Source organism: Geotrypetes seraphini, chromosome 4, assembly GCF_902459505.1.
Source record: "Geotrypetes seraphini chromosome 4, aGeoSer1.1, whole genome shotgun sequence".
NCBI classification, from domain to species: Eukaryota; Metazoa; Chordata; class Amphibia; order Gymnophiona; family Dermophiidae; genus Geotrypetes; species Geotrypetes seraphini.
The window spans coordinates 23,317,247-23,338,721 of NC_047087.1; the positions used below are offsets into that span (position 1 = coordinate 23,317,247).

General features: G+C 47.9%; 1 protein-coding gene across 3 annotated transcripts in view; it reads right to left on the reverse strand.

Moving 5' to 3' along the window:
- Positions 1–1,728: 1,728 nt before the first annotated feature.
- The window catches only part of CENPN (centromere protein N), a 52,835-nt gene continuing 33,088 nt past the window's right edge, over positions 1,729–21,475 (reverse strand). For all 3 annotated transcript variants that reach the window (XM_033941165.1, XM_033941163.1, XM_033941164.1), the window contains exons 10-11: positions 17,184–17,310; positions 1,729–4,003 (exon numbers count right to left, since the gene is read on the reverse strand). In XM_033941165.1, coding sequence (XP_033797056.1) covers positions 3,915–4,003; positions 17,184–17,310 — 216 coding nt within the window. In that variant the 3' untranslated portion in view covers positions 1,729–3,914. The remainder of the gene's footprint in view (positions 4,004–17,183; positions 17,311–21,475) is intronic.

The following is a 21,475-nucleotide window of genomic DNA, read 5'->3' on the forward strand; positions in this document are numbered from 1 at the left end:
TGGGGACAGAAGAGATTATGGGGGGGACGGGCAGGAACAGGTGGGATGGGTGGGGACAGGCGGGATTTCTATCCTCGCACAACTCTACTGCAGACCTCCAGTCTGCTTCTCTATGCAGGCAGAGCTTCCCCCCCCTAACCTGGAGAGTTCTGAGCACCGAAACCCGCCAAAAATCGTAAGAAACAGAGAGAGAAAAAAAAAAGAAATATACAGAACAAATCAGAAAGACTCCCCCCAGCTCGCAATCAAAAGAAAAAACTGAAGGGGCAGCAGAGTCCTTTGGTGAAGGAATTGAAAAGCTGGAGTGGATTCCTTCATCATGGCCCATAAGCATGGGGAAATTAACCTAGCATTCACCATGACACACCTATTGCATTGGAAAATACAGTAGGGATAAGTATAAGTGGGAGCCCACCCCTCTGACACCCCCCCCTTTGCATTTATACACTTGACACCACAGGTGCTATTTGCAAGCTGAAGTCAGCATGGGCAGGAGCAAGTGGGTATCATTCCTACCCATCCTATTCTAGACCAGAAGTTCCCAACCCTGTCCTGGAGGACCACCAGGCCAATTGGGTTTTCAGGATAGCCCTAATGAATATGCATGAAGCAGAGTTGCATGCCTGTCACTTCCATTATATTCAAATTTCTCTCATGCATATTCATTAGGGCTAGCCTGAAAGCCCGATTGGCCTGGTGGTCCTCCAGGACAGGGTTGGGAACCACTGCTCTAGGCCCTTGAGGACTGTATCCAGTTGGGTTTTCAGGATTTCCCCAATGAATATTCATGAGATCTATGTGCATGCACTGCTTTCAATGCATATTCATTGGGGAAATCCTGAAAACCCGACTGGATTCGGCCCTAAAGGAGGGACTTTGGGGACCCCTGCTCTAGACCACCAGGATATTGTTAAAAGCCTGCGGGATGGGGAGGGGGTATATCTAGGAAGAGATTTTTGAAGGGAAGAATACCATATCTCCCCATACAGTCCAAGGACATGTTGTGTTTTTAGAATGGCTCAACCTGGACATCTCAATTCTGATCTCTATAACCTATGCAAAATGAGTCTTCAAACAACACAAAACAAACAAATGGGAGAATTGGCTTCATAGAACCTCTATAGAGCAGGAAAGTTTATTTAGAATGTCAAAGATAAGAATCTGCAATTGATTAAGAACTGATATTTTTAAACACAGAATTACCAGCTTAACTAATCTTGTCATAATAAAATTTCATCCCTTTATTTTATGAATACATATATTTGATAGTTGTGTAAAGCAGAAAAGTGGCAAACTCCAGGATCAATATTAACTGATTAAGATAAAATTACCTGTGTGAGAGTTACCCAAATATATTCAGTGGCACTTAACTGGATGGTGTCACTGAAAATCTCCTCTAACCACTATAGCCAAACCTGGATATGTTGGAGGTGGGACGGGGATGGAATTGGCACGTGCAAGGTTAAGTGTTGATATTCAGCACTTAACTGGAAAAACTAGTTGGACCGCATAAAACACAGTCCTATCTTTGTCCAGTTTCACTTATCCTATTAAGGGCTGCATAAGTGGCTTTAACCCGATGAATATCAGGGTATGTGTAAAAGGTGGGTACTCGACACTGATGCCCAGACAAAAGGTCAGTGTTGAATAGTTAGGCACAAAGCTTGCAGTGGCTACAAAAATCACTCACTGGCATCAGCTGAATGTTTAACTCTTCAACTTTATACCTACATCCATGACAATAAATAGATCATCAAATGCAATGTGGTATCAGATTTTTTTTTTTTTGTAGACGTTCACAACTACAATTTTTTCCCCAAACTATTAAAAAAATCTTTAGACTAAATTCACTTGAGGAAGGTTTTAGTCTCAGCAGTAATTCAGATGCCCATTCACAGTGAACAATGCAGCGGTGGATTTAATGTCAAACACACTCAAATGGGGTTATTTCTGTCCATGGTGCTGAGAAAAATGACATCTGACATGTGTCAATCATGTTCAGGCACCACTTAGAGCAGGGGTGGGCAACTCCGGTCCTCGAGGGCTGGAATCCAGTCGGGTTTTCAGGATTTCCCCAATGAATATGCATGAGATCTATTTGCATGCACTGCTTTCAATGCATATTCATTGGGGAAATCCTGAAAACTGACTGGATTCCGGCACTTGAGGACCGGAGTTGCCCACCCCTGACTTATGAGAATCATGAATACCGACGCCTAACAACAAACTTAAGCGCTAGTAATGTAGGCCACGGTTTTAAAAGGCCTACATTTCCTGTACAGGTTCATCACAGAATCATGCCTAGTAGTACTTAGTGATGCCTAAGGCCAATTATGCCCCTAAACTCACCTACTCAGGCATTCAGCATCACTAAGAGCCACTAGGCACTTGAGTGTTAGTTGCTTGTCCTAGGAGGTGCCTAGATTTTGTTTTTTAATTGACTTTTAATGGCGTGATCAATTATTGTGCCGATTAAAGCAATTAAGTTAGGCACCTGCCTAACTTTAGGGAGTCCTTACCAGAATGTCCCTCAAAATGCATCCTCTGGGGACAGGTATTTGCTGCTCAGGTTTCTGTGGAAGAGTTCTCCCCCCCACCCTCCCAAATTATTACTGTGAGATTGATTTAATTGTTCCCAAAATAAACCAAGTAAAAGTATTTCAAGAAAAGCAGTGACCTGTAATCTAAAAACAGGTTAACACAGACATGGGCAACTACGGTCCTTAAGGGATGGAATCCAATCGGTTTTTAGGATTTCCCCAATGAATATGCATTGAAAGCAGTGCATGCAAATAGATCTCATGCATATTCATTGGGGAAATCCTGAAATCCCGATTGGATTCTGGCCCTCGAGGACCGGAGTTGCCCATGTCTGGATTAACAGCTCTTCTATGTGGCTCTACACCAGTGTTCAATCTGAGATATTAAAACCATTGTGCAGAGTAAATTTTTGGGGGTATTATTTAAATTGTTTCCCGGTCTGTCTTAAAAGTTCCAAGTTACTGCTCATCCTTAAGGTCTCGTATTTCTATCACAGCAGAAGCAGAACTGCAAGTCAGCAACCCTCGATCAAATCCTGGAAACACACTTTTCAGGTCTTTTGGATAGCCACACTGCAAATTCATTTGCAAAATTCACAATGTATGCAAATCACTCACAAATATTTCATTAGATAGTGCTAGGAAAGAGTAGGAAACCACCACTTACAATTTATGTATCCTGCATCGATGTAGTCTTTTTTATGGCATTTATCACCAGTTACAGAATTTTTGTCTTTTAAAAACATATCGCTGATACAGCAGTGTTGGTTCTGAAACGAGCAGTAAATTGCACCAACCCCATTGGAAGTGCTGCGCTCTTCTCTGTAACTCAAGTCAATGACCCCTTCACATGCTGCCTCGTATCGGGTTCCGATCCGGCCATGGGAATGCTGCTTATCTCGGTAGCATGGCAGTAATTGGTAAAAAAAGGTTCTTTCCTTTCTAAAATTAGTGGGCAGACTTTTGCTGCTTTGTATCTTTAAATATAATAATCATAATAAATATTGTTTGATGCTTTTGCCCAGAGCCACTGTTTTAGTATTTCCTAATACTGAAATTACAAGTGTTTCTCAAACTATGAGATTTTATACTGCATAGCTTCTCAGATCAGTATTTGCTGTATGCTAAATACTATGTCCTCAAAATCATAGTTAAGGCAGAGAAAGAAGACGAGCAGGTCTCTTGGTTACACGTCTGAACCCCTGAAGTCTAGCATTGCTCAGGTATGCACACTGCACTGATGTCCTTTGTCTAATCAACTTCCTTCAGGTTGCTAAATGGTACTGAAATCACAGGAGGGCTTAATTTACAGGCCATCACACAGCAAGTTGACGCAATCTGGTAAGACACCAAGGACTGGAGTAATCTCTGAAATTAGTTCCTTTTCTCTCCAATTCTGAACAAGTTTCGGGCCTTATGGGGGATGCAGGTAAGTAACTGCGACAGCGGTGCTTCTGCAAAACCTAAAACACAAAAATAAAAGTTACAGCCTAGATCTCCAAACATACTATTCAAACAAAAAAAACCCCAAGAGTTGTGCAGAAATAAACTGAGGTTGGCAGCAAATCAGAACTAGGAGGATCATGTTAAAGCGCTCATGGTATGCCAAAAAATTCTTGAGGTGCTGACCCAAACTGGGCACCATTGCTGTTGTCAAGCATTAAGCTGCAGTAAGTGCTAGTCATGCTTAAAATAGCTTGCTGCTCTGTGATAAGTTCCAAATATGTGCGCGCTATCTGTGAACTAAGAAAAATTAAGAAATTTGGTTCTTACATGCTAATTTTCTTTCTTTTAGTCCCTTTAGACCGGCACAGAACAGATGGGTTTATATTCCTCTGCCAACAGGTGGAGACAGACATTGACTTTTGGTTACAGTACAAGTGGGCTGTGCAGTCCCTACTACACTCAGTCTGACAAATAGCCAAGCAGAAACTAACTAGGCTGAATAATAACATACCAACTCCACACTCACACGGAGAAGAGAAAGGAAAATGTCCAAATCGGACCAGAACACACTGTTGGATACCGATTAGAACAAGAACCTTCCTGAAACGCCCCACAATTTGCCTACTGAACCAAGTACAGATGCCCTTAATATACTCAACAACCAAGACAACAAAATCCCGCAGAAAAAAACATAACTCTTTGTGAAAAACATCAAACAAAAACGACAGGGTGGGAGTCTGTGCCGGTCTGGAGGGACTAAAAGAAAATTAGCAACTAATTTCAACTTTAGCATCCCTCCAGACCAGCACAGAATAGATGGGACGTACCAAAGTAGTACCCACCATGGGTGGGACCCCCGAAGAGCCGCCAGAAGAACACGCTCACCGAACACTGCGTCCTGACATGCCTGAATGTCCACACAGTAGTATCTAAGGAATGGAGAGAAGACCAAACTGCAGCTTTACAGATATCTACCGAAGGCACATGAGAACTCTCAGCCCAAGAGGCCGCCAGACCCCGAGTGGAATGGCCTCTGTCAGGTTGAGAGAAGTCAGAAATTCTCCAGGCTGGCAGCAAGAATTATGGATTTCAGGGTTTCCATACAAAAAGATGGAACCCAGAGAGCTCTGTTGACACCTTTCAGATCCAAAATGGGTCAAAAAGACCCCTCTTTCTTGGGCACCACAAAGTAAAATGGAGTACCTGCTGGTGCGAATCTCCCGAGGAGGCACTGGGACCACCGCTTTGAGGTTCAGCAACATGAGCAGTGTATGCCAAAAAGCCCTCTTCTTCCAAGTTGCCTGACAAGGAGAGAAGAGAAAACAATCTGGCAAAGGACAGCACAGTTACTTACCGTAACAGGTGTTATCCAGGGACAGCAGGCAGATATTCTCGACATGTGGGTGACGTCATCCACAGAGTCCTGTCACAGACAGCTTTTCAAGCAAACTTGATTGAAGATCTCAAAGTTTGCTAGTGCTGCCCACGTATGCGTGTGCCTTCCTTCTCCACTAGAGGCCGCATCCCCTCCTCGTGGTCTTCAGTTCAGATAGCTAGCAAAGAAGCCAACCTCGGGGAGGTGGGAGGGTTGCGAGAATATCTGCCTGTTGTCCCTGGATAACACCTGTTACGGTAAGTAACTGTGCTTTATCCCAGGACAAGCAGGCAGCATATTCTCGACATGTGGGTGACCTCCAAGCTAACCAAAAAGGGACGGAGGGAAAGTTGGCAATTTATGAAAACAGATTACGCAAAACCGACTGGCCAAATTGGCCATCGCGCCTGGAAAAGGCATCCAGACAGTAGTGAGAGGTGAAGGTATGAACCGAAGACCAAGTGGCAGCCTTGCAGATCTCCTCAATAGGCATGGACCTGAGGAAAGCGACCGCCGCCGCCATCGCTCGGACTCTGCCCAGTGACTCAACCTTGCAGCGAGAGACCAGCCTGAGCGTAGCAAAAGGAAATACAAGCAGCTAACCAGTTGGATAACGTGCGCTTGGAAACAGGACGGCCCAACCGATTAGGATCAAAAGAGATGAAAAGTTGAGGAGCCGTCTGATGAGACTCGGTGGTCGCAGGTAAAAGGCCAACGCCCTTTTACAATCTAGAATGTGAAGCGCCACCTCCCCAGGATGAGAGTGGGGCTTCAGAAAAAACACTGGAAGAACAATGTACTGGTTGAGGTGGAAATCCGAAACCACCTTAGGCAAGAACTTAGGATGAGTATGAAGGACCACCTTGTCATGATGAAATACAGTAAAAGGCGGGTCTGCAACCAGAGCTTGCAGCTCACTGACTCTGTGAGCAGACGTGAGAGCAACCAGGAACACCACCTTCCAAGTGAGGTACTTCAGATGAGCCCTATCAAGGGGTTCAAATGGAGGTTTCATCAATTGAGCCAGAACCACATTAAGATCCCAAACCATCGGGGGGGGGGGGGGGGCTTAATCGGAGGATGAACATTGAAGAGACCCTTCATAAAGCGGGAAACCACCGGATGGACAGAGAGCGGTTTCCCATCAAGCAGTTGATGAAAGGCAGCAATCGCACTGAGGTGGACTTGAATAGATGTCGATTTGAGGCCAGACGTACACAAGTGGAACAGATAATCCAGCACGGACAACAAGGAGGCAGAGAGCGGCTCCATGCGGCGTGCAGCACACCACGCAGCAAATCTGGTCCATTTCTGGGAATAGCATTGCCGAGTGGAGGTCTTCCAAGAGGCCTCAAGAACATCCCTCACTGACTGAGAAAAACCTAAGGAGGGAGGCTGTTAAATGGAGAGACTGCAGATTGGGATGCAACAGTGAACCTTGACTCTGAGACAGCAGAGAAGGAAAAACAGGTAGAAGCAGAGGCTCCCTGATACTGAACTGGAGGAGCAGGGAGAACCATGTCTGCCGGGGTCACCGAGGCGCTATCAAGATCAGGGTGGCGTGGACCGACTTGAGGTGTACCAGCGTCCTGAGAATCAGAGGAAAGGGAGGGAACGCATAGAGTAACCTGCCTGTCCAATCGAGAAGGAAAGCATCCGCCTCGAGACGATCTGGGGAGTACATCCTCGAGCAGAAACGAGGCAACTTGTGATTGAGGGGTGAAGCGAACAGATCTATCTGAGAAGTTCCCCACCGAACAAACACCTGCCGCAGAGTGGCTGGAGTAGGCAACTCAATTTGTCTGCCAGACAATTCTGCTCTCCTTGGATATACACCGCCCGAAGAAAGATGTTGTGGCGCAACGCCCACTGCCAAAGACGAAGGGCTTCCCGGCAGCGCGATAGGGAACCCGTACCCCCTTGCTTGTTCACATAATACATCGCCATCTGGTTGTCCGTTCGCACTAGGACCACCTGATCCTGCAGCAAATGCCGAAAAGCTACCACAGCATTGTAAATGGCCCAGAGCTCCAGGAGGTTGATATGGCAGCGACGGTCCGCACTCGACCAAAGACACTGAGTCCAAAGGCGTACGCCGAGGAGTCCGTCGTTAGGATCTGCCGAGGCGGAGACACGAGAAAGAACAAACCTCTGGAAAGATTGGAAGAGTTGGTCCACTAACGGAGCGAGCGTCTCAAGAAGGGAGTCACCACAATGCGCTGAAAGACGGGATCCCGGATCCTGCCATCACTGAGGCACCTGAAGGTGCAGTCTGGCAAAGGGCATCACATGAACGGTAGAGGCCATGTGCCCCAAGAGGATCATCATCTGCTTCGCCGAGACCGAAGCCCTAAGGGAGACCTGGCGACTGAGCTGAACGAGGATGTCTAGCCGAGATTGAGGCAGAAACGACCGGAGGCGAACCGTGTCCAGCACAGCTCCAATAAACTGCAGGGACTGAGAAGGACACAGCTGGGACTAGGGGAAGTTGATCTCGAACTCCAGACTCTGAAGGAAGAGAATAGTCTGACGGGTCACTGCAAGAACCTCCTCCCTCGAACGGGCCTTGATTAGCCAGTCGTCGAGGTACGAGAACACCTGAAGACCTCGGGACCTCAGGGCTGCCGCCACCACTACCAGGCACTTTGTGAAGACCCGAGGGGACGAAGCCAGCCCGAACGGGAGGACCTGGTATTGCAGATGAAGGTCCCCCACCCGAAAGCGAAGGAAGCGCCGAAAAGCCGGGTGAATCGGCACATGGGTGTAAGCCTCCTTCAGGTCCAGGGAACACAACCAGCGCCCCTCTTCCATCAATGGATATAAAATGGGAAGAGAGAGCATGGAGAACTTCTCCCTGGTTAGAAACTTGTTCAGCCCCTGAAGATCAAAATGGGGCGAAGGTCCCCGGTCTTTTTGGGAACCAGAAAGTACCGGGAGTAAAACCCCAAGCCCGCAGGCAAAGGAGGGCCTGAGCTTCCCGGAAAAGCAAAGGAAGCTGCGCGCCGCTCGACGGACACTCTGTGGGAGGCCTGTCCAGAGGCAGTGACCGGAAGTGGAGCGAATACCCCTCCTTAATAACCGAGAGGGCCCATTTGTCTGTAGTGATCAGGGCCCAGCGGGGAAAGAAAGCGCTGAGATGGCCCCCGATAGGCAGATGAGAGGGTCTGAGGGCGGAGGAGGCCAGCCCCCTCCCGCCCAGCCAGTCAAAAGGTCGGCACCAGCTTAGCCGCAGCTGGGGTCTGTGGTTTCGGCTGTGCCCTCTGCTGCTGTTGGCGCCTCAGAGGAGGCCTGGAGAACGCCGGCGTCGATTTCTGCGGGTAGTGCCAGGGCAGCAACCGATACGATTTGGGAGGAGCAGGTTTTGCCCTGGCCCGGACCAGGGAGGCAAAGGAGCGTCGTGTTCCGAGAGGCGCTTGGTAGCCGCCTCGATGGAGTCATCGAAGAGTTTGTTGCCCAAGCATGGAAGGTTGGCCAGCCGGTCTTGCAGGTTCAGGTCCATATCAACTATGCGCAGCCACGCCAAGCGACGCATGGCTACAGCGAAGGCAAAGACCTGAGAAGAAAGCTCAAAAGCGTCATACGAGGCTTGGAACATATAAAGACGCAGCATTGACAAGGTGTCCAGAAGCCGGTGGAAATCCGCACGGCGATGGGCCGGCAGATCATCCTGAAAGGAGGGCAGAGACTTAAGGCGGTGCTTCAGATAAGACGTGAAGGTAAAGTTATAATTAAGCACCCTGTTGGCCATCATAGAATTTAGGTACAGGAGCCTACCAAACTTGTCCATAGTCCTGCCCTCTCAGCCCGGCGGTACAGCCGCGTAGACCTTAGAAGGGTGGGACTTCTTGAGGGAAGACTCCACCACCAAGGACTGGTGGGAAAGTTGAGCCTTCTTGAAGCCCTTATAGGGGACCATCCGGTATCAGGACTCCATTTTAGATGGAATGGCCGGGATAGCATACGGAATCTCCAGGTTGCGAAAAAAGGTCTGCTGCAGCACCGGATTCAAGGGGGGCTGCAAGGACTCCTTAGGAGGATAGGGATGTTCCATCTCCTCTAAATACTCCTTGGTATAGCGGCAATCCGACTGTAGATCCAAATTCAACGCCTTCCCCATGTCCAGCACAAATCTGGTGAAAGAGGAAGGCTTGCTCTCCGACCGTCCCTCAAGGGGGGAGGTCGAGCGAGACTGAAAAGCCGCAGAAAAGGAGGGGGAAGCCTCCCGAGAGTACTGTGCCGGCAAGTCAGTATCAACAGGCAGGGACATCGAAGAAGCCCCGCTGAAAGAACGGGGGGGGGGGGGGGGGAGAGTCGAGGACAGTCGGCATTTAGAGGGCCCCGCAGGCGAGGACCCCGGGGTCCGAAGCATCGAGGAAGCCCCCCTCAAGGGTCCCGTGAAGGTGACACGCGTCAGGAAAAAGAAGCCGAAGCGCCCAACGTTGGTGCCCCACGGGATGGAGTCTGAGACCACACTGGTGACCGCCGGAGACTCGGATCAGAGATGACCAGGTCCGAGGCTTTAAAGGACCCCGTAGTACGGGGACCCGGCGAGCTACCTCGCCTCGGGGAGACATCCCTGGACTTCTTAGTGGGTCTCCTGGACGAGGGAGAAAAACGCCTCGAACAGTGACTCCTGCTGCGAGGGAAGCGGGGAAGAGTCGGACGAGGACAGCCACCGAGACCAATGTCCCCTGCCTTAAGAGCCCTCAAGCCAGCAAGTCGAGGACGGGGTAAGCCGAGCCAAAGCAGAGGAGAGCTGCGAGGAGATGATAGCCTTGAGCATATCCTCGAACATCAGCACCGAGACCATATTCAGCCCTACAGGTGCGGCAGTGCACTCCACCGGGGGCGACCTCGAGGAAGAGTATTCCCTTAAGGTGGAGGCACGCTTGGAGGCCTTAGGAGGCGGTTTCGCCGAGGCAGTCCCCGCCTGGGCAGTAAGAGGCTCCGAGGATGGCTTCTTGGGTAGCTGACCAGACCCTTAAGAAGGAAGAGGGGACTTACCCACAGCAGATGACTTCGAGACCAGAGACATCGAGGTCTTCGATGTCGAGGGTGATTTTCCCGGGGCTGAGGTCTTCGAGTCCGACATCGAGACCGAGGCCGGGCCCGCTGGTAGATCGATCTCCATGGTGAAGAGCTCCGCAATCCGCGCACGCCGCCGCCGGAGAGCCTGAGGCTGGAGGGTAGCACAACGAGGGCAAGAGCCTGTAGGATGGTCGACCCCGAGGCACAAGATGCACCAACGGTGCGGATCGGTGATCGAAATCACCCCAACCGCACTGAGTGCACTTTTTAAACCCGGTCAAGGGCCGGGACATAAGTCAAAAAGAGGGCCGTGGCCACGTCAAACCGGGAGCCCCCGATTTGCTGAAAACACAAAGTAGTAGAAAAACAAGAAACGAGCACAGCGACCCCAAAAATAAAACAAAAAAACAAAAAGCTGCAGTGCAAGAAAGGCACGATGAACGCAGAGAAGAGAGACAGGGCTTTCTGGCTCCGCGGAAAACTAAGAACTGAAGACCATGAGGAGGGGATGCGCTCTCTAGTGGGCAGCACTAGCAAACTTTGAGATCTTCAATCAAGTTTGCTTGAAAATCTGTCCGCGACGGGGCTCCGTGGATGACGTCACCCACATGTCGAGAATATGCTGCCTGCTTGTCCTGGGATAAGGGATAATTCTAGAGCATAGCCATCCCAAATCACTTTTAGTACCCACTGATCTGTTGTGATCTCAGCCAACCCCCAGAAAAATTCCCGCAACCGGGGCTCCAACTGGCACTGGGGGAAGGATCAGCAGTGAATCATTGGGCCGAATGATGTTCAGTCTCATGATGTTGTCGAAAGCCTGTTTGGTGTGGATGTAAAGCTCCAGTTTTCTCGATGAATTCCAATACCTGATTAAAGACTATTTTCTCTGTCATCTTTGCTAGGAAGGGTATTTTTGCTATCAGTCGAAAATTGGTACAGTTGTTAAGGTTTCCTTTCGAATCCTTGGGAATTGGGTGGATAGTTGAGTGTTTCCATGTTTTGGGAATGGTCCCTTCCTCCAAACTAGTTGTGATAATTGTGTGAATGTATTTACATTACATTACATTAGAGATTTCTATTCCGCCATTACCTTGCGGTTCAAGGCGGATTACAAAAGAATTTAAGTTTGGTCTGTTACAAGAAGAGATCAGTGGTCATGACAAGTGAAGGTAGAGGAGAGGGCAGGTATTTTCAGAGAGTGAGGAAGAAGATAGGTGGAAGGAAGTATTCGAGATGTTAAGATTTAATCAGTGATTTCTTGAAGAGTATGATCTTTATTTCTCATCTGGATAACTTGTAGTCTGTGGTTGTTATCAGTAAATTGGAGATTTGGTTATCTAATTTTGCTGCTTGAGTGGCTAGGAGGCCGTCGTATTTACCAAAGATAGTGCAGAACTTTTTCAAAATAAATGGCGGAAGTGAATCTGCATCTCTACTTTCTGTATTCATCATTTGAAACAAAACGCTGAATGTCGGGTAATGCAGGTAGTGTGAATTGAGTACATTTTGAAATTGAGCCAAGGGGTCTTGTGTTAAATGATCTAAGTCTGTGATTGAATTCACCTCAAATTGTTTTCTAATCCCCTGTATTTTTTCTACGAAATAGCCAACGAATCTCCTGACTGACATGGAAGACAGAAATCACCTTCGGTAGAAAGGAAGGTACCGTCCGCAGAGAAACACCAGATTCCATAAACCTGAGAAAGGGCCCTCTCCTGTAGACAACCCTAACTCTGATATCCACCTCACCGTGACTATGGCAACCAAAAACACAGTCTTAACTGTAAGATCCATGAGGGACGCATCTGGCAAGGACTCATACAGAACCCAAGATAGGCCCTTCAAAACAACATTAAAGTCCCAAGATGGGAACGGTCAATGCAGTGAAGGACACAATCTTAGCACCCCCCCTCAATAACTGAGTGAAGTCTGGGTGAGATGCCAGTGACTGCATGCCTCTCCAAGTCCTAAAGCATGAGAGGTTGGCTACCTGTATCTTGAAAGACAAAACTGCTAGGCCCTTTTCAAGTCTGGCTTGCAGGAATGCTGGGAGCCCTCTCAGGCTCCACCTGCTTCTTGACGCACCATAACTGGAAAGCCTTCCAGGTCTTCGCATAAGCCTCAAATGTCACAGGCTTCTTTTCTCTAAGAAGAGTCATAACAACCTCCGAGTAACCCTTACGAGTTAGAGCTATATGCTTGAGCCATGCCATAAGACCAAAGCGCTCTGAATTCTCCATAGGAACTGGACCCTGATCGGGATTAATCAGCAGCCTGAGAGATCCACCTCTTTGGAGGCATAACAGATATGCATACCAAGGCCGACGGAGCTAGTCCGGAGACACCAGAATCACCAGCACCTGGTGGCTCGTTATCCTGCAGATGATCTGGCCCACCATGGCCCACACTGGAAACACAGATCAGGTGCTCGTGGGATAGGGCTGAACGAGGGCGTTCAGCCCTGCGCCCCCTGGCTCGGATCTTTGACTGAAGAAGCAATCTGCCTTCGAGATCAGAACATACCTTCTGAATTCGCTTACAGAAGGAAAAACTGAAGGAGGAGCTGTTCTCCACTGCAGTAGGAGAGGAGTTCGGAGTTTTTAAGTGATACCCTTCTGCAGATTCGTCACTAATGGGAAGCAACAGCTATGATACAGAATTCTATTTCTTTGCTACAGAAGCTCTGATATGACATCCTGTTTCTGGATTAGAGAGAGCCAGCGGCAGCATGGACATGCTGATGCTAACACTGAGCTTCTTTCAGACTCGAAGCGGCAGTGGGTCTGACACAGGAGCGTCAGATCAGTTACATCGGTGGGGTGGAGTGAAAGAAGCAGAGAGGTGATAATGGAGTGGAGGAGAGAGTGAGCAAGAAGGGAAAGAGGTTCTCCATTGGGGGGCAAGAAGGGAGAGAGATGCCGAACTTGTAGAAGGAGTGGGGAGGGATCCAGTGAGAGGATTGAGAATGAGAGGGGGAAACTGGATGCACAGAGGGAGGAAAAGATACTGGATATAAGGGATGAATAGAAAGAGGAGACACTGACCTGGAAGCAAGAGAAATTAGAGACCAAGATGGAGCTGAGGGGGCGAGTACAGAAAAAGGAAATGGGGGATTAGGTAGTAGGTTAAAAATAGAAGAAACTATAGATAAACAAATGGTTTATGCTTGATTTCAGGAAGTTTTTAATGGGTATTTTCTTTAAAAAATCTTATATATTAATCATTAACACAAGACATGATTAATCACAATTAAAATTTGCTCCTATAGCCTCTAATTGCTTCCTATAGCCCCTAATAAAAATTACTCTTATACACTGTAGAACTTATGTTTATGCAATATTTTATCATCAATAAAGGTTTTTTTTAGGATAGTAAATAAATTATTCAAACCACTCTTTTTACACACTCCTTTTACAAAGCCGCGCTAGCGGTTTTATTGCACGCACTGGATTAGCACTACTGCCGCTCAAAAAGAGGCGATAGTGGCTAGGACACGCAGCAATTTAGCACACGCTATTCTGTGCGTTAAGGCCCTAGCGCGGCTTTGTAAAAGGAGCCCAGTGTCACAATTTCTAAATATCTGAGTACGAAAATATGTAGCTGATATATTGTTTAACTCAATGCATCGCTGCTGCAATGATTATCCGTATAATTATTGAAGCAGTGGCTGGCATGTAGCTGAAAATGCTCTGCAGAAAACAGAGCGTTGGGTATTTGTGGAAATACCTACCAACGCTAGCTCTGGCAAATGGCCATCTAGATAAGTGTTGCAGTTTCTTTTTCTGATATTCTTGTACATATTTTTATTACCATTTTTTCTATTATTTTTTCTCCTATTATCTTGAAAATAAACAAAACACAAAGTAAAAACTTTTAACCCTAGTTACAAATAAACTAATAAAAAGTTATGGAAATTTAAGGATGGGATGGAGGATTGTCGTAAACAATTATACGGCTCTGTGCCCCTCAAGATCATGAGGGGCATAGAGAGGGTGGATAGGGACAGATTCTTCAGGCTGACAACAGGTACGAGGGGGCATTCGGAGAAACTGAAGGGAGACAGGTTCAAAAAAAATGCAAGGAAGTTTTTTTTCACCCAAAGGGTCGTGGACACTTGGAATGCGCTACCGGAGGAAGTGATCAGGCAGAGTACGGTACAGGGATTCAAACAGGGAATGGACGGATTTCTGAGGGATAAAGGGATCGTGGGATACTGAGAGAGGTGCTGGGATGTAACACAAGTATAGAAAGCTAACCAGGTAATAAGTATAGAAACCCAATAAGGTCGTGCATGTGCAAGACCGGAGGGTTAGGACTTCGATGGGAAGATAGGACTTCAATGAGAAACCAAGGTGGCAAGGGGGCCCCTTCTGGTGACTCAGACAGGCCGTGACCTGTTCGGGCCGCCGCGGGAGCGGACTGCCGGGCAGGATGGACCTATGGTATGACCCGGCGGAGGCACTGCTTATGTTCTTATGTATCAATCCAGGATAAAGACCTGAAATAACATTATAAGAGGTTCTATGTACTGAGCTTATGGCTTCTGTATGATACGTCATCCTCCTAGTTTATTCATTACTTGGAAAAGTTGATATATGTTGGGGTGCTGTACGATCAGCTTAAACAATATATTGGCTACATATATTCGTACTCAGACATTTAGAAATTGTGACACTATGGGCTCCTTTTACAAAGCCGCGCTAGCGGGTTTAGCACGCTTGACGTTTAATCATGCGCTAAGCCCTGCGCTGGCCGAAAAACTACTGCCTGCTCAAGAGGAGGCGGTAGCGACTAGCGCGGCCGGCGGTTTAGCGTGCGCTATTACGCGCATTCAACTGCTAGCGCACCTTTGTAAAAGGAGCCCTATATGTGCAAAAAGAGTGGTTCGAATATTTACTATCCTTAAAAAAAAACCCTTTATTGATGGTGTTATTTCTGTGGGTTGGATATTTGATGAAGTGATCTGTGTTGTTCTTATGGTTATGCAATATTTTATAGCATCATTTTTTTATAGATACATTTTACTGCAACTACTACAGTTTTGTGGGTTTTTAAAAAACATTTAAAAGAAGATTCCAACTCAGTTCCTCATGTTAACCATAGTTTGAATGATGGAAAGTAGAGAATGACACGGTGGCGGTTACCCGCGGCTAGCCGTGTTTAGCCGCAGGTAACCTGCCGAAACGGGGAAAGAAAAATAGCAGTCGCTGCGGGGACGGGGACAAGGCCATTCACCGCCCCATGGAGCGGTGAATGGTCTTGTCTCCGCAGTGAGGCATCAAGGATCACGCGGTCCCCACAGCCCCTGCCCACCCGATCGATCGTAGCGTTTAGCCAGCTCCCTCCCTTCGCCTCACCTTAGTTTGCAGGCTTTCTTTTTCGGCGACGCGCACACACGGCTGCTCAGTGTTCAATCTTCTGCTCTGACGCAACCGGAAACAGGAAGTTGCAGCAGAGCAGAAGATTGAATACTGAGCAGCCGCACGTGCGCGGCTCTTTGAAAGCGTGCTGGTCGCCGCAAAAGAAAGCCTGCAAACTAAAGTGAGGTGAAGGGAGGGAGCTGGCTAAACGCTACGATCGATCGGGCGGGTGGGGGCTGCGGGGACCGCCGCGATCGCGCGTGTTCCCGGCTCACACTGGAAGGAGGGAATGAAAGGGAAAAGGATTCTGGGCCAAGGGGATGAAGAGGGAAAGAAAAACCCACAGCAGGAAAGAAAGGGGAGGACAAGCAGGTGAGCCAGATGCTGGAAACAGGGGGGGGGGAAAGAGGGAAAGAAGCTAGATGGGGTTGAAAAGAAGAGACACACTGGTATGGAAGAGGAAGATAGTGGAAATCTGGACACAGGAAGGTAACAGAAAGAGGGGAAATTATGTGCATGGGGCATAGGGACAGAGACATAAAGGGGCATGCCATGGGAATGGTATATGGACACGGGGGGGGGGGACAATGGCAGATACATAGGGGAGATATTAGAAATGAGGAAAATAGGAGCACAGATGGTTTGTGGGGATGGGACAGGGACCGAGCTCGCAGGCTCCAGTGGCGTTGCACAAATTACACTGTAACGTGCCACGAAAATAAGAGGGAGGAAGGTAGATAGATAGGCCATGCGAGAGGAGCTGAAGGGTGGTAGTGGAAAGGATTAGAACATGCATTGGAGGAGGGTGGAGAGGAACAGACCCTGAAGGGAAATGTGGAAGAGAGTGGGGAGAAGATGCTGGAAGGGAAGAAGACAGATGCCAGACTGTGGGGGAGCGGAGGGAAGAAGATGGGTGCTAGACCAATTGGGAGGGGGGGGGGGGTGAAGGGAGAGGCACAGTAACAGAGCAAATGTAAGACGCAGAGAGAAGCCACACAGTGGATTGAAGGAATTGAATGAGAAGATGTGGAAAGCAGAAACCAGACAACAAAGGTAGAAAAAAAAAAATTCTATTTATTTATTTATTTTTTGCTTTAGGATAAAGTAGTATATTAGTTGTGTTGATAAAAATTTATAAACAAAGCCCTGCCAGCTGAACATCTCTTTCTCTAGTTCAGCAGCAGGAACTTTGATTTATAAGAAAGGAATAAGCTATATATTACAGAACTAAGGCTTATATGGATGCTACGGGGACAGTGATGGGGCAGTGAATGGGATGGCAGTGGCGGTGACGGGGCGGTGAAAGGGATGGCGGTGACGGGGCAGTGCAGAGGATGGTGGGACGGGGACGGGACGGTGACAGATTTTTTTCCCCGTGTCATTCTCTAATGGAAAGCTCACTCCTTGAGAAAACACACAGTAAGGACTCACCAGATGGTGCCAAGGATCTTAATCCCTCCAAAAGATGAGGACTGGAAAACCTGACGACACATCTGAATGGCTCCTCTCTCCCTGCGAGGATACCTGCTTGCAAGTCACCTCTGAACATTGTATCGAGCTGAGGATGATGTAAAACAGTGAGCATGTGATTACAGATAATCACTAACACATATGACTTTACATTGCAGGAAATTGTACTGCGTTTTGGCACTTTTAAGACAGAAATGGTACATCCCAGATTTTATTTCTGGTCTCCTGCACTTGTCTTAGATCAGTGGTTCTTAGGATGGCTGTAAGTGCTAGATGGGTGTCTCTTCATTGTATATGATGGAGTACTGCTGTCTAAGAGAGCGAGTTTTTGACTTATACCAGCTGTAGCACTACTGTCTGCTCTCTACCCCACCACCGTACCTCCTCAAATCTTCATCAGCAGTGAGCAGCATTCTCCTGCCTACTGTTTGTGCTGGCCTCGGCTCTCCTCCAACATCACTTCCTGGTCCCGCGAACTGGAAGTGATATCAGAAGGGGTATCGCAAGCCATGAGGAGCAAGCAGGTGATGCAGGTTGCCACTGGCTTCAAGCATTTTCTCTGGTCACAATGTTCAGAAAGCCCTTTAGAATGGCCCCAAAGCATAAGATGCTGGTAGTGTTTCTAAGCCTAAAACAGGGGTAGTCAAACTCAAATACACAGTGGGCCAAAATTAAAAACTTGGACAAAGTCGCAAGCCAACTAAATAATAACCTCCAAAAGGAAACTGTAGACAATATGTTTAAAAACCAATATATTTTTTTAAAATTATATGTTTAGAAAACAATGACTTTCCAGGTGAAGAGTCACACTCCTTGTGCCCCCCCCTGCTAATTGACATATGCTACTGCCATCACATTTTCTGAGAAAACTGCACAGCGTTGTTCTGTAGTTCGCATCTGAATGCCTGCAGCACCAGGTGGATGGCTCTCAGTTCTAACCAGTTGATCACCCACTTCTGGGAGGGGGACCAGCGCTCCTCACAATGTGCTGCCCAACTGTAGAGATTGGCATCTGTAATCAGAAATCATCCATGTGATGATAAGACTGAGGCTCCAGCCACCAGTTCAGATTGAGCCGTGCTTCCGCTGTCCAAGTGCATGCATCTGCAAGACATTCCTTTGCGGGCACCAGTGGGGAAAGTGCATTCTGGAGAGGATGTAGGTGTGCTCTTGCCCAGGGGACCACATCTATAGTTGCTACCATCAACCCCAACACCTGCAAATAATGCCAAGCTGTCAGGACCGACCTGTCCCAAAACTCTGTGATCTGCCATGTAAGTTTTGCTCTATGGACTTCTGGCAGAAAAACTTTGTTCTCCTTTGTGTCGAACCGGATACCCCAAATACTCCAGGCACTGTGTCGGCTCCAGGTGGCTTTTCTGAAAGTTGACCCAGCCCAGGTCTTGCAGGAGCTGAACCACCCACTGCATTGATATCTTTTCTTTGGCTTCAGATGGAGCTCGTATCAGCCAATCATCCAGATACGGGTGCATTTGTATCCCTATCTTGTGGAGATGTACCTACGCTACCACCATTACTTTAGAAACATAGAAACATAGAAAGATGACGGCAGAAAAGGGCTATAGCCCATCAAGTCTGCCCACTCTACTGACCCACCCCGATAAGTCTAGATGCTAGTGATTCGTGCTATGTAGGGATCCCACGTACATGTCCCATTTACTTTTAAAGTCAAGCACGCCGGTGGCCTCGACCACCTGCACCGGAAGCTTATTCCAGTGATCTACCACCCTTTCCGTGAAAAAATACTTCCTGGTGTCACTATTAAACTTTCCTCCTCTGAGTTTAAGCGGATGCCCTCTTGTGGTCGAGGGTCCCCTGGGCAAGAGGAAGACATCTTCCACCTCGACCCGTCCTGTGATCGAGGTGGAAGATGTCTTCCTCTTGCCCAGGGGACCCTCGACCACAAGAGGGCATCCGCTTAAACTCAGAGGAGGAAAGTTTAATAGTGACACCAGGAAGTATTTTTTCACGGAAAGGGTGGTAGATCACTGGAATAAGCTTTGGTGAAAGTGCATGGCCAGACCAAATGGTAGGGCCGAGAAATGGTAGTGCAGCTCCAGAATATGGAACTGTGGAAACCTCCAGTGCTACAGAAAGATGGGAATGTGCAGATAGGTCTCTGTCAAATCCAGAGTGGTGAGAAATTCCCCCAGCACCACTGAGGAAAATGTGGAAGCGGGGTATCTTGAGATCCAGAATCAACTGCAAGTATTCCAAGGCCCTAAGCACAATTCTTCATCTGGTTCGGGCTCTATGACTGCTAGATCCAGCAGCCACTGCACTCTTGAACTTGGATGCTTTTTCTGGTCTCCCTGCTGGACAGTCCACAGAAAGGTCCAGGAGGGGATGATAAAGCTCAAGCTTGTACCCCTCCTGAATAGTCTCCAGTGATCCCTGCTCACGCTGCCCGGTAAGCCTTCAATCTCCCTCTGGCTTTTGGAGGTCCAGCTGCTGTCTTGGCTTCATAACTGCTTCTTGGGAATGATAGTGTGGCGGGATCCTGATGACTGAGGGTGCCTAGCATTCCAAAATCTCCGCCTCACGCCTTGAGATGATCTCTGGAGCAATGCATTTCTCAAGTACTGGTGAAAACGCCTAGCACTGCAAAAATTACCTGACAGCAGACCGAGAACCCCTAGGGGGAGGTCAGGTCAGGATAAAGACTTTGGTTTGCAATCCTGCACATTTGCCATAAGGTCATCTAGACCTTTCCCAAGAAACAATTGTCCTTTGAAAGGGAACTTGCTAAGTGTTGCCCTGGAGGAAGAGTCCTTACACCCACTTTCTAATCCACAGCATTGTTTGGTAACTTTGTTCCATATTCTAAATATATCATAAAGAGCATCTGTTACATAATCTACTCCGGACATGAGGAACCACTGATCCCTTCTGACTTCAGCCTCCAGATGGCAGCGCAACTTGGAGTGACAAGCGCATGCTACATATGATGTTGTTACCTTTAATCCCGCAGCTGCGGCCTCAAATTGCTTCTTGAAGACAAAATCTTGTCTGCAGTTCCGAGTATCTTTTAATACCACTCTGTCTTCGCTGAGGATAGAGGTACACTTGGTTACCTGCGCCACCAGGGAAACCACCTTAGTTGGGACAAATAGTTGGTTAAAATCCACATCCATTGGGACAAGCTTCTCCATGGCTCTCACCACCCATGGGGTCCCTCTGGGACCTCCCAATGTCCGTTAGCATTTTACTAATGTCCTGAGCCTTAGTGCTGCTCATAAGTGAGCACTGCGCAGCTGAGGTCTGTGGAGTCTCTGTATTTAATTCTTGCAGAGACTCTGTAATTATTTCCAAAAGCACTGAGGGCCTGAACAGCCTGTGCACAGTCGGATCTTCTCCAAGATCCAGAGCCTCCACTCATTCCGGATTCAACTTTTCTAGATGTGATGCATAATCCCCTGCTACTGAGGAGCCAGCCTGGGAAAGTAAAGGCATGGAAATTGAATCCATATCATCCCAGTAGTCCTCTGACTGAACCCACATCTCTTCTGCATGGCTCTGCTGGGGGGAATTGCAATGCTAGTGGGAGACCCCCCCCCCAAATGCCAGTATTGCCATGAACCCTGAAGGTTCCATGCAGTTGCAGTTAAAACAAATATGCTTCAGACAGCATATTGATAAATTCTGTAGCAAAATCACACCCAGGATGCCCTGAGCTCCTTTGCGGTTGCTCCTGTGTCCCTTTCTTGGGTTTTGTGGCTGGTGTGTGGCTTAACTTCACATGGGGATGCATTTTCACTTTTTCCTGGCTTTAACCAGAATTTTTGGCCTGGAACTCGAGCCATCTGGGATCCCAAACCCACAGGGAAACTAGAAGGAGCTAAGCTCGAGGCCACCGTCGCTCCCCCCTCACATGTCACACTGCAAATGAACACGGATGGTTCTCAGCCTGCCATTCAGTGCAAATCTGGCATTAATCTGATGTATCCTGACTTGAGGAGTCCATCCCACCTGATTTTAAGCAAAATCGAAGTGTTTTGAGGCAGATGGGAGGCTTTTATTTTCAAATTGGGAAAATCCAAGATGGCTGCTGCAGAAGCGATTTTACCGCCAAAAAAGGCCTGTGGGAGCTATACTAGGGGGGTCAAAAAATAGGGATTATAGGATTTTAGATGTAGGGGACCATAGCTCTAGCCCCAGAACAACAACAACAAAAAATCAAATCAATCACTTTTCAGGACACCCCCTGCCCTTGATTTTTTTCCCAAGGCTGT